Genomic DNA, 15,603 nt, shown 5'->3' on the forward strand with positions numbered 1-15,603 from the left:
TTGGAGACCTTTTATCATAGTCTCGTGTGTTTCAAGTTGCGTGGGGGTCATAGATGACCTATCGGCCATATTGAGTTGGCTTAAGAGCATCCACAGCGAGTTGTTCGGGGGTGGAGGTGGCACATAGGGAGCGGGAGCGGGAGCGGCTTCGGGAGTGGCTTCGGGAGTCGAGCCACGAAGACGGTTGGCCGCCGCCTTCTTCCTTCCTTGGGGGCGGCGTTGGGAACCGCTCGGTCCGGCGTCGGGGCTACCTAAGTTAGCTCCGGCGAGTTGGTTAGCCACTTCTTCCGAGCCGGAGTCGGATAGGGCTACCGACCTTGATCGTTTGGAGGAGCCGCTAGAGGAGGATGTTATGCCTCCCTTATACTTCGGGTGCGTCCGCGTCTCCTGCCAAACGTTAAGATATTTGAACGACTTGCCGTTCATGGATTGGTAGGTGCTCAGCGCGGCGGTGATGATGTCGACCTCGCTTCGGCCGCTCCCGGCATTCCGGGACTCCTGGATGAAATAGCCGTTGAACTTGCCAATTTCTTCGTTGGCTCGGCCGATGCAGTTGCGCTCGATCGTTCCGGGTGGCCGGTTTGCATTGTACCGGCTAGAGACGCGCCACTAAAAGTGATCGCCGGATTGGTTCGTTCCAACCACCGCATCTTCGGAGATTTCCAAGTACGCCTTGAACAATCTTTCCATCTCCGCCGGTGATTACGGTGTGCGGACACCGGCGCGAGATGGAGGAATCGGCATTTGGGAAGGGGTGCGAGGCCTAGGCTCCGGTGTCCACCCGTAGCGCCCTTCGGAGGCACCTTGGTCGTCGATTGGGTATGGACGGTAGCCACCCAGAACGGCCGAATCTTGGGTTTGAGGAGGGGCCGAATATTCCGTTTCTGGACTAGGAAACGGTTGTGAACCGAACCATTCGGGGTTCCAACCGTGGGAGCCCGAAGGGTTATCGTCTTGGCCGGACATAGTGATGTTGTAGGGTATGAGAGAATGAAGATGAAAATGGATATGAGAGAATGGAGATGAGAATGGATATTGGAGAATGATGATGAGAGTTGTGTAGTTTGATGTGAATTTTTGGGGTGAAATTGGGGGTATTTATAGATGAAAGTGTGTATTTTTGGGGTAAAAAAAATGAAAAAAAAATGAAAAAGGTGTAAAAAACGGTTATAAACGGATATATTTTTTGGGGAAGTGAAATTTTTTATTTTTTAATTTTTTATCGGTTTTTTTAATAAAAAACCGATTTTTAAAAAAATATATATATAAAAATGTTTAAATGCAACGGTCGAGCCGTTGACGAATGGGAGCGCGCCACGTGTGCGTCCGCTGGCACGGACGAGCTCGATACATCGAGCAGCGCCGTGCCAGCGGCGCGAGCGCAGCGGCGGCGGATGGCGTCCGTGCCAGCGGAGCGGACGGCGGTGGTGACGGACGCCACCGCTGCGCATGCTCTAAGATTCTTAGATTGGAATCTATTGTTTTTTTCCCTTGGTGAGCAATATGGATATGGGGTGGTGTGAGTCGATTGTGTGGCTTAAGACGATTCACAATGCTACCTCATGTCATATATCTCTTCTGCCACATCATCATTGCCCTCAATTTATGTGTGAAACCACAATTCATACAATTTAAATTTTCATGTGCAATCGAAGAAGTATGAATGGAAATGTAGATGACTATTCAAATACCGAATCCAAAGTAGGTTTGTAAACTCACAAATTTATGGGTTTAAAAACATGATTTATTCATTTGCTAGGTCTAAAATTATCGGGTTGTGGACAACAAACCTAAGTCCAATGGATTCGATGTCCACCGAACCATTGGCGGAACTAGGTGAAGGAGACAAGGGGCTTAAGCCCCTAATTAACTCATTCTTTTAAATATTTTCTTTAATAAATTAATTAAATTTATCTGAAGATTGTGTAAATTGTTATACAAAAGCACCTATTAATAATCTAAATCACTTAAAAATATACTTTCAATTAATATTTGGAAAATATAGACTCTACACGAGTTTTTTTCTGCGCCCGCCATGCACCCAACACAAACAGTGGAAACAATTGTGCTAACTCCAGTAAACTCATCTTAACCCAACTGTAAAACAAACTCTTATGGATTCCGGAGAAAAACAGAAAAAAGAAAATTGTTGTGATATTTTCATTTTCTAGAGACTTGTTATGATAATTTTTAAGTACTTACTAGGAACCTAAACCTCATTTTCTATTGGACTCAATTTGAAGTTCACTCTTTTTCAACGTAGACATTTTTGCAAACATTTTAAAACACGCTTATTCAATAATTTGTACATTTTGCATTTAATCCTATAATAGTTTATATTATAATTTAAATACACTAACCGTAATCAAATTCTAAATAATAATAATGTGCTTGAGTGTGCCTTGTTTATTAAAGTTTGAGTCGTGAGTTGTGACTCCATGCACTAAGTTTGAATTTGAATGGAACCAAGTAATAATGTAAAAATACATTCTTAATAGTTAAAACTAACAAATCACTCATATCTTTATTATAACGTATAAGTAATCAAGTAGGCACGGTAATAACTCCATAAGAGCATCCGCAGCGGTGGCGAAAGACGCCACCGCCGTCCGCGCCGTTGGCAAGGCGCAGGACCGCCGCCGCTGCAGCCGCGCCGCTGGCACGGCGCTGCTCGATGTATCGAGCACGTCCGTGCCAGCGGACGCACACGTGGCGCGCTCCCATTCGTCAACGTCAACGGCACACGTGGCGCGCTCCCATTCGTCAACGTCCGTGCCAGCGGACACACACAGTTGTGGGTGTTGTGCTCTTGCCAGAGAGCAGGCATGAATAGTACCGCCCGGGCCCACAACCGTGCCGCTGGCAAGAGCACGGTTGTGGATGCTCTAAACATCATTCGGTAAGCTAAAAGAAGTAGACTTGCTGCCCCTTATAAAAATGTTATAAGGCCATCCACAATAGGCGCCCAGCGACCGCCCAGCCGAGCACCGGCGCTGGGCGGTTTGCTGGGCGATCTATAGCAGCCGCCCAGCGGGCGATTGGAGAGAGAAACCGCGCAGCGCTGGGCGGTCGCGTGGCGCTGGGCGGTCCGTTCGGCGCTATTGCAGCGCCCGGATCGCCCAGCGCACCGCCTAGCGCGAAAATTAATTTTTTTTTCCGAAACACTATATATACGCGCTTTGCTCGTCATTTTCATTCGCACCACTTGTTTTAACGAGTACTCTCTCTATCTTAATTTCTGTTCAAGATCAACAACGGGAAATGGATCTCAACAACGAGCCTAGTTCCTGGAGTAGCGGGTCACAAACTCCGACGATCCCTGTGGGAAGTGGATGGGGTCAGGTGCCCGGGTACTACAACATGTACCCGTGGCAGCAGATGATGCCCGGGGCCCCAATGGGGGGAGTCCGCCGGGGGGGTTTCCGCCGATACCGGGGTGGGTACCCGGGATGCAGATGATGCCCGGGGGAGCATCGGCAACACAGTGGACTCCGGGGGTCGTACCGGCGACACAGTGGACTCCAGGGGTCGTACCGGCTACACAGGGGACTCCGGGGGTCGTACCGGCTACACGGGGGACTCCGGGGGTCGTACCGGCTACATGGGGAGGATTGCCGGAAGGGCTGGAACCGAATCAGGGCGGCGGTCTCCCGATTTTCGGGTTTGTACACCAACGCACTCCGCATGATGAGCAGTGGCCAAACGGAGGATGACTGCAGGAGAATAGCGGAGAAAGCCTTCCCACTGAAGGGTTTGTACAAGGACTTCACCTACTGGAACTGCTATCTTGTACTGAGCGAGTCCGAGAAGTTCCGAGTAGGTGTCGACTCTGGCTGGCCGAAGAAGCAACGACTGAACTACACCGGCGATTACAGCGGCAGCAGCGGAGGTTCCCACGACCTCCCCGAGACGACGCAGGAGTTCCCCACGCCGCGTTCGGTCGGTGGCCGACCTCGCCCGATTGGGCGCAAGCGCGCTCAGCAGGCGGCGAGAGGGAACGCCGGAGCTTCCCAGTAGGTCCAGTCGGCATCCCCCCTTGGCCAATCCACCCAGGAGCTCAAATTCTTCGCTCGCGCCCAAACGCGCGCTCAGTTGATCAAGACGATGGCCGAATGGCGGGTGGCGACGGATCCCGTGGAGAAGAGCGTGCTTCAAACCTTGCTCATGAGCCTGCAGGACGAGTTGGAGGCTATACGGAGGGATACCGGTGGCGGCGGCAGCGGCGTAGGCGGCGGAGGCGACGGCGATGGTGGCGGCGGCGATGGTGGCGACGGAGGCGACGACGACGGAGACGAGGAGTGAATTGTCACTCTTTTTTATTAATGTATTTTTTTTTAAATTAATGTACTTTTTTAAAATTATTGTACTTTTTTAAATTTTAATAGTATTATTAAACTTTTCCCGTATATGTCTCGTAAATTAAATTCCGTATATTGTGTGATTGTTAATTATGTCATTTTATATAATTGTTATTAGTGATGTGGCTATTGATGTGGCTGGGCTATTTATGATGTGGCTAGGCTATGACTGGGCTATTTATGATGTGGCAGGAGGATTTTTAGTGCTGATGATGTGACAGTGACTGGGCTATGGCTGAGCTATTGCTGGGCTATTCCTATTGTGGATGGCCAAGAGAAACAGAATCAAAAAATCAAGAACAGTGAGAGTTGGAGTAGGCCATAACATGCTACTGTAGTCCTACATCTACACAAGGCAAAATATCTCTCTGTAGGAATAAAAAATTTGAATAAAATGTATGTATGTATGTATAGCCTTGAATCCTACTATATTCTTGAATCTTGGTTGTTACTAAATTGAAATCATCCATCTTCTATAATTGAACTCCTCTCAATGGTCGTCCATTTGTAGAGAGAGAAAAGGTTGAAGAAAGAGAGAGAGAGTAGGGCGTGATGTTTGATCTGAATCTGAGCAACGAGGAGGCGAGGTTGAGCGGTAGTGATGGTGATGGTGGGGTGGTGGTGACGAGGGAGCTGTTCCCGGCACCACCTCGGAAGGGGCGTAGGGGACCCAGGTCTAGAAGCTCCCAATACAGAGGGGTTACTTTTTACAGAAGAACCGGGCGATGGGAGTCGCATATTTGGTACTACTACTCCCTACTCACCTTCTTTTTTCATTATTCACTTTTAACTTTATTAATCTACTAGTATTTTTTATGCAGGGACTGTGGGAAGCAAGTTTATTTGGGTATGCAATTGCAATGCACTTCTATATGTTTTAGATTTGGGTTGGCCGTGATGCTCATGTGTTTGTTTTAAATAGGTGGATTTGACACAGCTCTTTCCGCAGCAAGGTAAAAGCAAATGGATTACTCCTACTATATTGGGTGTTTGGTTTGATGGAGTTTTTAATGTGACCAGAGCTTATGACAAAGCTGCAATTAAGTTCCGTGGCGTGGAAGCCGATATCAACTTCAGCCTCACCGAGTATGACCAAGATATCAAACAGGTCTGGGAATTAAGATTGTGATGCATCATCTTCTACATATATAATTCGTGTAATATTCTGATATTATGATGCAGACGAAGAACATGTCCAAGCAGGAGTTTGTCCACACACTACGTCGACGGACCACCGGATTCTCCAAATACAGAGGGCTATCCGCCAACAAGTATGCCATTTCTTCTTTCGTCATCTCCTCAAATGTGTAAATTAGCCAAAGAAAGTGGTTTGGGGATTGCGTTTTCATTGCAATTCGATGCATTTCTTGGGCTATTCGTTTGATATCGCAAACCTGTCGACACCCAACTCCATCTCTTCTCTTATGCAAATTAGGGCTTATGACAAGGAAGCTGTCAAGTCGAGCTCATACGATAACAGTCTTGATTTGAAGTTGGGGATTTCAACGCCTTCTTCCAAAGAGATTGGAAATTTGGGGGGGTTTCAGTTTCATATTCAAAATGCAAATATGTTCAACGTAATTAATGCATTCAACATTCTGCTTGTTTTGCAGCTCCATATATATGAATGATGACCCCATGTTACATCTTATGTTTCACTTATGCTGCTGCTTTTTTTTGGCAGGAAACCGGGTTGGGTTCGAGTTCAGAGGAAGTGGTGAAGTGGGCGTGGCGAATGCATGATCAGGTTCGTGCAACACCAATTACTGCAGCAGCAGCAGCATCATCAGGATTCTCATCGTCTCCAATTCTGCTTTGTCCCTCAGTCTCTGCTTCTCGTCCAATCCCTCCGACATCTCTCAGATCAGATCCTGACATGCAGATACAGAGAGTGTCATTGTATCATAATTTCAATATTTAATCCCCTCCCTTATTTTGATTATGCTGCACGTTATAATACTATGAGCTTCTTTCTAGAATATTATTGATTCGTGCTTCAAAAATTTAGAGTTGGATATTTACGTGCTCGCCGTCGTAACACATTGACACATTTTTGTTGTGCATTGTTCAAAATTGAGTACAAACATTATGGTTTAAATGATAAGAAGACATTTTTGGAAAGTGTGAAATGTAGGACACTTCCGAATGTGCTTCCTTTTTAAAACAAACAACCATCTTAATACAAGGAATACATAAACTAACAAATACGAATAATTTGCACCAAAGGAGATAATATTAAATGCCAAAACGAATAATAAGAGTTTACACAACCAGGATTTTGAAGATGTATTCGTATCTTTTATAACTCTTGTTTCTGCAAAGAATTTAAGTGTTTGAAGCAATTACTGAAATCTAACTTCCTTCTGCCTATTCTATTATCAACAGGAACAGATGAGAGTATTAAAGGCATCGCTTATCTGATATCATTCATCCAATTCTCTCCGATTGGATCAGCAGCCGAGAGACGAATATCGTGTAGCCATCAAAACCCCCAAGCCTAATGCTCCGGCTGCAGAGTTTACAAGATCAAAATATATTCACTAAAGAAACAAGCAAGCAAGCGTGATATGGAACAAACTGTTCTACAACAATACACCGTGTCATTGACATATTTCACATTTATAGGGAGTGCAAGGAACGTGTAGTAGTTTATATCGTCCATCACATCATGAATACCATGTAAGACATCAAATGATCTCATGTTCGATTCTTTAATAATGAATAAGAGAATTTGACAAATTGAGGCAGAAATTTTACCTGTTGGTTTCCAGATCCACGTTTGTGAATGGCTCATCCTTTTACCAACCAGAAAGTAGCTCTGACGGACTAAGCACAACTCACTCCCATTGGCTTACTTGGTAATATTTCCAAATCTTGGCCCACTCTCTAAAGCAAATACTACAAAGTTATTCGGACTGCCAATTGGTTCAATCAATTTAGGCAGGTTTGTCAAAGTGGCATGAAATACTACTATTCCTATCTCATGATTCTTGACAGCACCAACCATGCCCAAATATCAATACCCGTAAGTTCCGTTGTATAGACTACCCGAACTCGGCATTCGAATCTTAGAATCTTCATAACTACCATAGAATTTATTATATCCCAACCTCTCATTCCTAAGAAGTTCTGACATGCCAAAATTGTTTCCAGCCTGAAGCTCGTTCCAGCCATCCCATTGGCCATTAGATATTAAACCATTCCTCGACTGAGGGAAACTAAACTGGGATAACGGAGACATATTATTGGCTAGTGTTTTCTCCAGAACCCTAGAGGAAATAGAATAAGCATCACCAAGAGGAGATAAATTTTCATCCATGCTGGAAAATTTTTGGTTCTGGTGTGAAGGAAAAGATCTTTGCAAAATAAGTAGGAATTTTGCTTCTTCATATGTACTCAACTGGGAAGAATAACGTGCCCTTACATCATCCAGGCCTGAGTTATTAATGCTACCTGGAAGTAGACCTTTGCCAACTGCCAGTATCACAGGATCTATAAATTCAACATCTCCATTACTAATGGTATTACTAAGTGGAGGCGTCTGATAACTATGTCTTAACAAAGAGGAAGAATCATCTAAATGATTTCCTGAGAAAAAAACAAAACTAGGTTAGATTATGCAGATGAAGAGTCCCAATATATATAGCAAAAACCTTAAATTTGACTAGCAAGACAGCCCATGAAACTAACCAGAGCCATCAAAAATTTGAGTGATTCTATCTTGAGAAGTAAAGCCTGGAGGCGGTGTCCTACTAGGCACTGAAAACCCTGGCGGTGCTAATACCTGAGGTCTCGAAACTGTTCAATGGCAAAGAAAATGAGGAGGGTGACAAACCAACACGAGTACTATATAAAAAACAGAGGATAGACAAGTTGAAACTGGTGTTATTATTTCTTTTTATAACAAGTACTGGATCTAAAGGGAAACCAATAATGTCAGGACTAACACTGGCAAATCATAAAACTAGTGAGGAGCAAAAATTAGCCACAACAAAAGTATGCCTAATTAGGTAGTAACAAGCCTGCCTCACCAAGTCAAAGTAACATTGTAACAAATATAAGCAAAATGCTTGAAGTCACCTTAGTTCAACTCACTAAAATGAGTTGATTTTGGAGACCCAGTCATTTTTTGGCACTTTAGTGTTGAAACAACTTCTACGATCCGCAAATTGACACCCATAACCTCTGAACCTGTTATGCTCTAATCAATCTATCCTTTGAACCTAAATAACTTTTAAAAGCTACTGCAAGGAAATACCCAAAGCACTCCCTAATCGCATGACACAACCAGACACAAAAAAGGTGGGGGTATGAGCTCTAGTACCTAAAGGGAATTGGTAACGCATACCAAAATGGGACCAGACCGCGAAATTTGCGGTAAGGTCTCGAAATGTTGTTGGGCACGGACAGCAAGGCGAATGTAATTTTAGTTATTTATTTTCATTTTTACAAATAACAAAAATTAAAATAAAACATGGAATTAGAGAGTTATTAAAAAAGATAAATAATTAGAGAGTTATTGAAAAACATAAATAAAAAAGGTTCCGGTGTGATTTGGAGTATGGGTTGGAGATTTTGTGGTAGGGTATGGTATGATTTGGGGTTTGAGTGGAATGCTTATGTGACAGCTGAAAAGTGAGATGTGGTATGTATGATATGGGGTTTGAAATGGGGCTGGGTTGCTGACGTCATTAGTGGGAAATTTCCAGTCATCAAATCACAGTGAGAACAACAAAGCTCTTTTGTATAGGGCTGACAAATCGTGCGGATTGGGTCGTTATCAGGTCAACCTGATAATGACACAACCCAATAAGGCCTAATCTGAACCCGACCTGCTAAGGAAACTGTAAATCCGAACACGAACCCGACCTGCTACCTTCAAATCCGAACACGACCCGCACCCGACACGATATAATATGGGTTGACACGACACGATAACAACCCGAACCTAATATCACACGATTAAAACCTAATATTACACTATTAAACCTTAATTTTTAACCTAATTTACATAATTAAAATTCGTTTTATACTATTTAAACCTAATTTATAAGAAATTAAAAAATTAAAGTAATATATACTTTTTAAAATAATAATAAAAATAATAATATTATTTCTTAATGGGTTACCCGTATCCGACCCGCATTCGACCCGAACCCAACCCGAAATTATCGGGTTCTTAATGGGTCAACCCGATAAGGACACGAATCCAATAAGACTTGACCTCAACCCAATAATTTCGTGCGAATTCGTGTCAGATTATCGTATCGTGTCAAAAATTGTCAGCCCTACTTTTGTGTACTGGTCTAGGAAAACCTCGAATTCCAAATCCTCATGATACATAAAATCAAGTAATAGATCTATTATGTTGTATGGCTCTGATCACATATCATTGGCACAATTCAAGATAAGATTACACAAAGCCCAAAGTATCACATAAGATAACTGTATAAATTTACTCGAAAACTGGACAAGATCAAACTTACCAGAGTTACTGTTGAATGATTGTCAGCAAAAAGCTCGGACTCTAGCCTGTTCAAAGCAGGGAAACCATTGAGACTATCTAACTTCTCAAGCTGGAAGCTATTGCTGTTGGAGAATTCATGGCCAAAGGAGAGCTGGTTAGAATTTCGAGTGAAGCAATCAACAGAGGCATGGCTCCTGGGCTCAACCTTGATTTAGTGCTAGTGTTATTTTTCCGTGAACCTGGAAATCCAAAAGAACCTTGTTGTTTATCATTTTCACCCAACAACTTAGCAAGGTTCTGAGGTGAAATCAGTGACTCATCCCATGGATCAAAATCCATAGATAAAATATTTGATATTATCCTGCTCCCCCCATATCAAAAGAATCTGAGCTTAGTTCACCATCATATAACCCTAGCTTAGAAGGAAACAAATTAGAATGCTCAGCGTTATTAACCTCAACCTCAGGAGTCTTGAGAATAGTTTCAGAATGTCCAATGGGATAGTTGCAAACTTTACCTATAGCCTGCCTACAGGTTGACTTGAAAGATGAGAGGCATGAGAAAAGTTGCTTCTGTTAGAAGCAACCTCGGGATCCTTGAGCCTATGATTTTCAAAAGACAAAATATCATCTTCAATATCAGACAAATTATTTTTGGTTACTATACTCGCCGTTTCTAATCTAAAATCAGATTGGACTTCTGTGGAATCCACCTCCTCACTCGTATGTGCAGTTGTTTCAGGTGGCTGAGAAGTCACCGCTCCTCTAACAAACTGAGCATCCCCATCCAAAATCAGGTTTTCTTGGACATGATTAGGAATAAAATGAGATGGTTGTATTTTCTCGATTTTCCCATTGGTGGTACCAGTAGAATCAAATCCAACACAGACCAAGGAAGAATTAACATCATTAGTACTGTTAGCTGGCAGCTTGGCAGTACATGAGCCATGGGGCTTTTTATTTACAGGCGGCGTAGCTGGATGAACATATGCATTGGGACTCTGAGAAGAAGTAGGTTTCCCATCCGTATTTCATTCTTTGACCACTGGTCCTAAAGCTTCTATTTCACTTTTACCCTGAGAAACTCCTCTATCTTTATCAGTAATCAAATATCACTCTGCAATGAAGACGGCTGACTTTGGCTCACAGGTCCATCACTCAAATCCTGTTTTTTAAATGCCACTTTGGAACATTGTGTAGTGGTATGTAAAGGGATATTATTGGCAACACGAGTGCCCCTGGTCATGGAAATTACAAGGTTTTAAAAACAAGAAGCATAAAATTAGGACTAAATCAGTAAGGAAGCACCACAAGGATCCAGCAGATATTCCAGAGCTGCTATTTAGAGGAGAAACTCTAGCACCAGTTTGAGTATTCTAATGAACACACAAAAGATATCATATACTGTAATAGTAAGGGAATGTAGATTTGGTTATCGTAGTAGCAATCATTTCCAAGTCGTAATTGAAAAAAAAAACAATAAACAAAATGACAGTGGATTATCAACAACCAAAACCATGTATGGCAATGATCAATCTATCCTCAACTAACTCATGCATACTCCATGGATCATAAGCATTCAGATGAGAAATATAACATGAATAAAAATAACAAAAATTTGAATTACATCAGCAGAAAAAAAACAGTAGTAAGGAGGATACATAAAAGTCATATGGTGGCGATGATACAAAATAAGGAAATCTTACATTAGTATTCACGGAAGTTTTATTTATAGGCTTCGCTAAAGAAGCAGAAGTGCTATTATAGAACTCATCTGCAGGTGGAGGTAACACATATCCTGAACGCCGCTGTGTACTATTTGTGGATCCGGTTATTTGTTGAACCCTACTCATTTTCAACAAATGTTATATGGATGAGATACTTGAGAAAAAATCGTGAGAACCAAATCCAGACTAAAGTATAAAAAAACAAAGGAAGTATTATTGGGAAATTCTAAGAGGATCACCGGTATTTATCAATTTAAGCTTAAAAGGCATGAGGAAGCTGGACCGTCTTAATTAAAATGCCAACACTTCTGCTAGCTCATATAGAGGAAAATTAAGTTTGCGGTCATAATGAAAAAATTGTGGGAAGGGGCATGAAATAGGAGTTGGATCCAGTTTTGCAGTGGCAAAACCAAAGATGGGCTCTCTGTGAACCTGATAGGCTGATACATACACAATAGGTTGGACCGTACGAAGTAAGAATTACACTGTGCGGTGCCTGGAAAACCATCTAACAGAGACATCACTATAATAGATGAAACCCAAATGCTAACAGAATCAGAAGCAGCATGGTGAGATATGAAGTATCATCAATTGAAGGAAATATAGGAACATATAACAAATGTTCATGATAAGGAAATAAAATTGACAGAGAAGAAAATATACAACAGCTAGCAACCAGACATAGAAGAAATACCTTGTGTGTGCAGCTACAATTTCATCCTTTGTAAAACTGTCCTCTTGGGAACCAATCTCATGCAAATATAAACAATCGGGATTGCTACATGGCTGGAACACAGTAGAAATTCAATATCAAGAACCACTACACAAAGACCACTGTGCATGCATCTTCTGAGCATGTAAAGTTCAGTCTATATCATGATATTTCCCATCGTTTGATTTTGATTTTTGACAAATCTATAATAGGCATACCACATTTCTCAGCCATGCATGACAGTACTTAGTTGTCCCGAAGCATGCCCTATGACAATTTTTTATAGACCATCAGATATAACAAGAGATATTAAGTTAAACAAATGAATGATGACAATTACCTCAAAGGTTTACCAAATCCTTGTAGTGATTGGATACAACGAACAGCTTCATCCTCCTTTGAATACATAATATATCTAGGCAATAAAAAAGAATCATAATGATAATCAAAATGGGTAAACAAAACACAGAAAGATGAGAAACAATTATAACAAACAATCAACAACATAATTAGGAGATCTTTTAACATCTTAATTAACAATTCAACTAAAGTGAATTTGAACGCACACGCTGCATGTACTATTTGCAAATTGTTGTATAGCACCCATAGCTGTCCGGGAGATAGACACCTTCAATGCCTTTCCATACTAACCAAAATACTCTCTGCACTGAAGAAGCTGCAACAGAGAAATCATGTTATTAGAGAAGCAACAGGTGTGCCGTGAATGGACCAAAGAATAAGGGCAGGAAGGGCACCCACATCCTCATCTGCCAAATGCATTGGCAAACCCACAACATAAACTAGATTTCGCTGGATGACTCGCATGTTAGCAAGCTGCTTCCTTCCTTCAGATGATTTGTTCTTCCCCTTGGATGACTTGGGCTTTTTCTCCCCATTCATCTCTGAAACCAGCCTATTCCAAACATAGAATGGATCGGGTCAGTAAACTTGTAAATACACATTGAGTATCATCAAATGATCAACAAAACTTTGGTTGTCAATCACCTTTCACAACTTGCAGTTGTTCCAACAATCTTTTCCTTGTTGTAAGCAGTTCGACATTGATACGGATGTTGTTGGAGGGGAGTGGTCTACAAGCGAGGAAAGAGGGAGGTTGTTTGGCCATCAGGAATAGCGAGAAGATTTGGAAGTTAGGGCTAGCACAAATATCTCGGGGTTTGTTAATTGACTAATTCAATTCCTATCTTTCACCAATTATTGTTATTTCAGTTCCTATTTTAGTGTTAGCAATCGTCTATAAATAGGGAGATACATAGATGATAGAAGCATCTTGGTGAGATCATTTGTATTGGACTACTTGGTCGTAGGCCTCTGCGGAGGAGTGTTATTCCCTTATTATTTCAGCAATTCAAGCGATCGATTCCTTCATTACTATCTTTACAATTTACATATCGTAAAACAGAGCATATCTCGTGCTCCCCCCTTCCTCTCGCCTTTCACTCCTAACAATTGGTGCGGTGAATTATTTAGTTTCCTATTTAATTCACCATATCTTTCACAAGGTGGATTTCAACCGTGGGGGAGTTGTTACGATCTCATATCTTCCATAACCCAATTATTTAGTTTCCTATTTAATTCACCTTATCTTTCCAATTTATATTTAGATATTTGTTTCTTATTTAATAAGTTAAGGTAGTAATATTCTAGTATTATAAATATGTAAGATTATATTATTTTGAGGAATCAATTAATTAATGGAAAGTATTTTCCCTATCATATTTTCAATCTCTATAAACGGTAGCGTCGATCTGACGGGAATTCCCCGCGCGCAGCACTCTACCCCATCTCCGCGACCCTAAATCAGGGCGCCGGAACACCTCTTGACGCCGCTGCCCGACGGGTGATCCCGCGCACAGCCGCTCAGAGTTCGTCCACCGCCGACCCTCACTAGGCGCCGGTTTTGTCTTATTTTGTCCCTTTCCGATTTGTCGGGACCGTTACGGAGTACGTCCGTAACACAAAATTAATGGCGTGAGTTTGTGGGAAGAGGAAAGGGCTGATAATTCATGGAGTTTTTGTAACTGAAGACCTCTCTAAATTAAATTGAATGTAAATTTCAATGTTTAAGGCTGAAATCATGTATAGATACTACGCATGAGGTTTTAAAAGTTAGTCAAAAATTTAATGCCATAGTATTTAAAAGGTATTGAGAATTGTATTTATAAACTTAATTATTTGCGCACAATAACGGCAATTCAAATACTAATTAAATGAAACAATAAATCCAATATACGTTGATTCATTCCAAAAATAATTGTGGATTTTCATTTTTTTCCCCCCACTTTCGGTTCATCTTATGCTTCAAAAGTCATTTTCCTACATATTTTATTGATAATTTACAAACTTGCCTACAATCTCTATCAAATATTCAAATGCATGCACATAACTTGTAAAAATTCAAAATAAGGTAAAAACTACTGAATATTAAAACTACTGGCTCTGGGAGATGAGAACGTACGGAACATGCATAACTTGAGAAACGAAATTTTGTTTGTTTTGAGTAACTGGAGCTAAAGGACTAAACAGACTTTCCTAATTTGGACAAACAAGGACTCAACCAAAGCGGGGAACAATTTCTTTAAACAACTAGATTCTGGAAAAGCTGCGTAAAAGTACAAAAGACAAGCAGAAAGCACAAACACTAGTAGATCTGATTCTAACTACCAACAAACTTCATCTTCTTCGGGAATTTAACGAGGAATACAGAATAGAACAAAGTATTAAACATCATAAAACAGAGCAAGTTCCAAATCCAAACTTAAATCACGAAATTAAAGCCTAAACTAACAGATCTAAACTACTAGGCCTAGTAGATGAAGAAATCGACAGTAAATAGCCATAATCATGCAGAGTGTAAACAATAACGCCAGATCTGCCAAACACCATTCAAATCCACCACGATTCAACAAATCTCATCATCTCCATACTTAATTCCACAATCTCCAACAATGATCCAACAGATCTTAACTCCAAACATCCAATAATCAACAAATACGAATTAGAAAAGCAACCAATAAACATCAAGTAGGCAAAATCCAACAAAAGCCAACATGAACTTCCGTAATATGCAAAAATAGTGCAAATCCAGTAGATCCAAGCAAGAAACCAAATTAATAAGCTAGAAACCATGAGTACATGCAACGGAAGAAAACTAGACAAAGTAAATGTAGATATTGTTTCTTCGCCTTCACAAGGCGGTGTTACATAGCAGCAACGATGGAACCACCACAGTAGCCGGATATCACTCCATATCCAAGTGCGCAACAAGTAAAAAATGAATTTGAAGTGTAGAGCTAGGTGAGCTTGAGAGTCTCCTTTT

At 41.4% G+C, this 15,603-nt stretch overlaps 1 protein-coding gene and 1 pseudogene across 2 annotated transcripts; one reads left to right on the plus strand and one right to left on the minus strand.

Annotated features, from left to right (window-relative positions):
• The first annotated feature begins 4,710 nt into the window (after positions 1–4,710).
• Positions 4,711–6,882, plus strand: LOC121787724 (ethylene-responsive transcription factor RAP2-7-like). Of its 2 annotated transcripts, XM_042186556.1 has the most exons (8): positions 4,711–5,101; positions 5,180–5,205; positions 5,281–5,311; positions 5,379–5,466; positions 5,541–5,629; positions 5,794–5,935; positions 6,043–6,257; positions 6,744–6,882. In XM_042186556.1, exons 1-8 carry the CDS (start codon positions 4,911–4,913, stop codon positions 6,751–6,753), a joined length of 792 nt encoding a protein of 263 aa, XP_042042490.1. In that variant the 5' UTR covers positions 4,711–4,910; the 3' UTR covers positions 6,754–6,882. The 2 variants fall into 2 exon arrangements, with proteins under 2 accessions (XP_042042490.1, XP_042042482.1); XM_042186548.1 differs by lacking the exon at positions 6,744–6,882 and having other exon boundaries at positions 6,043–6,375.
• LOC121773446 lies at positions 6,570–14,961 on the minus strand (annotated as a pseudogene).
• Positions 14,962–15,603: the final 642 nt, after the last annotated feature.

This window comes from Salvia splendens, chromosome 2 (assembly GCF_004379255.2).
Source record: "Salvia splendens isolate huo1 chromosome 2, SspV2, whole genome shotgun sequence".
Taxonomy (NCBI): Eukaryota; Viridiplantae; Streptophyta; class Magnoliopsida; order Lamiales; family Lamiaceae; genus Salvia; species Salvia splendens.

What these genes read in the sequence shown, in the direction of transcription:
- LOC121787724 (XM_042186548.1), top strand. Translation starts at nt 4,911, where the DNA reads ATGTTTGATCTGAATCTGAGCAACGAGGAGGCGAGGTTGAGCGGTAGT. An exon ending in CGATGGGAGTCGCATATTTG is followed by an intron (nt 5,102 to 5,179) that starts GTACTACTACTC and finishes TTTTTTATGCAG; the next exon opens with GGACTGTGGGAAGCAAGTTT. An exon ending in AGAGGGCTATCCGCCAACAA is followed by an intron (nt 5,630 to 5,793) that starts GTATGCCATTTC and finishes TATGCAAATTAG; the next exon opens with GGCTTATGACAAGGAAGCTG.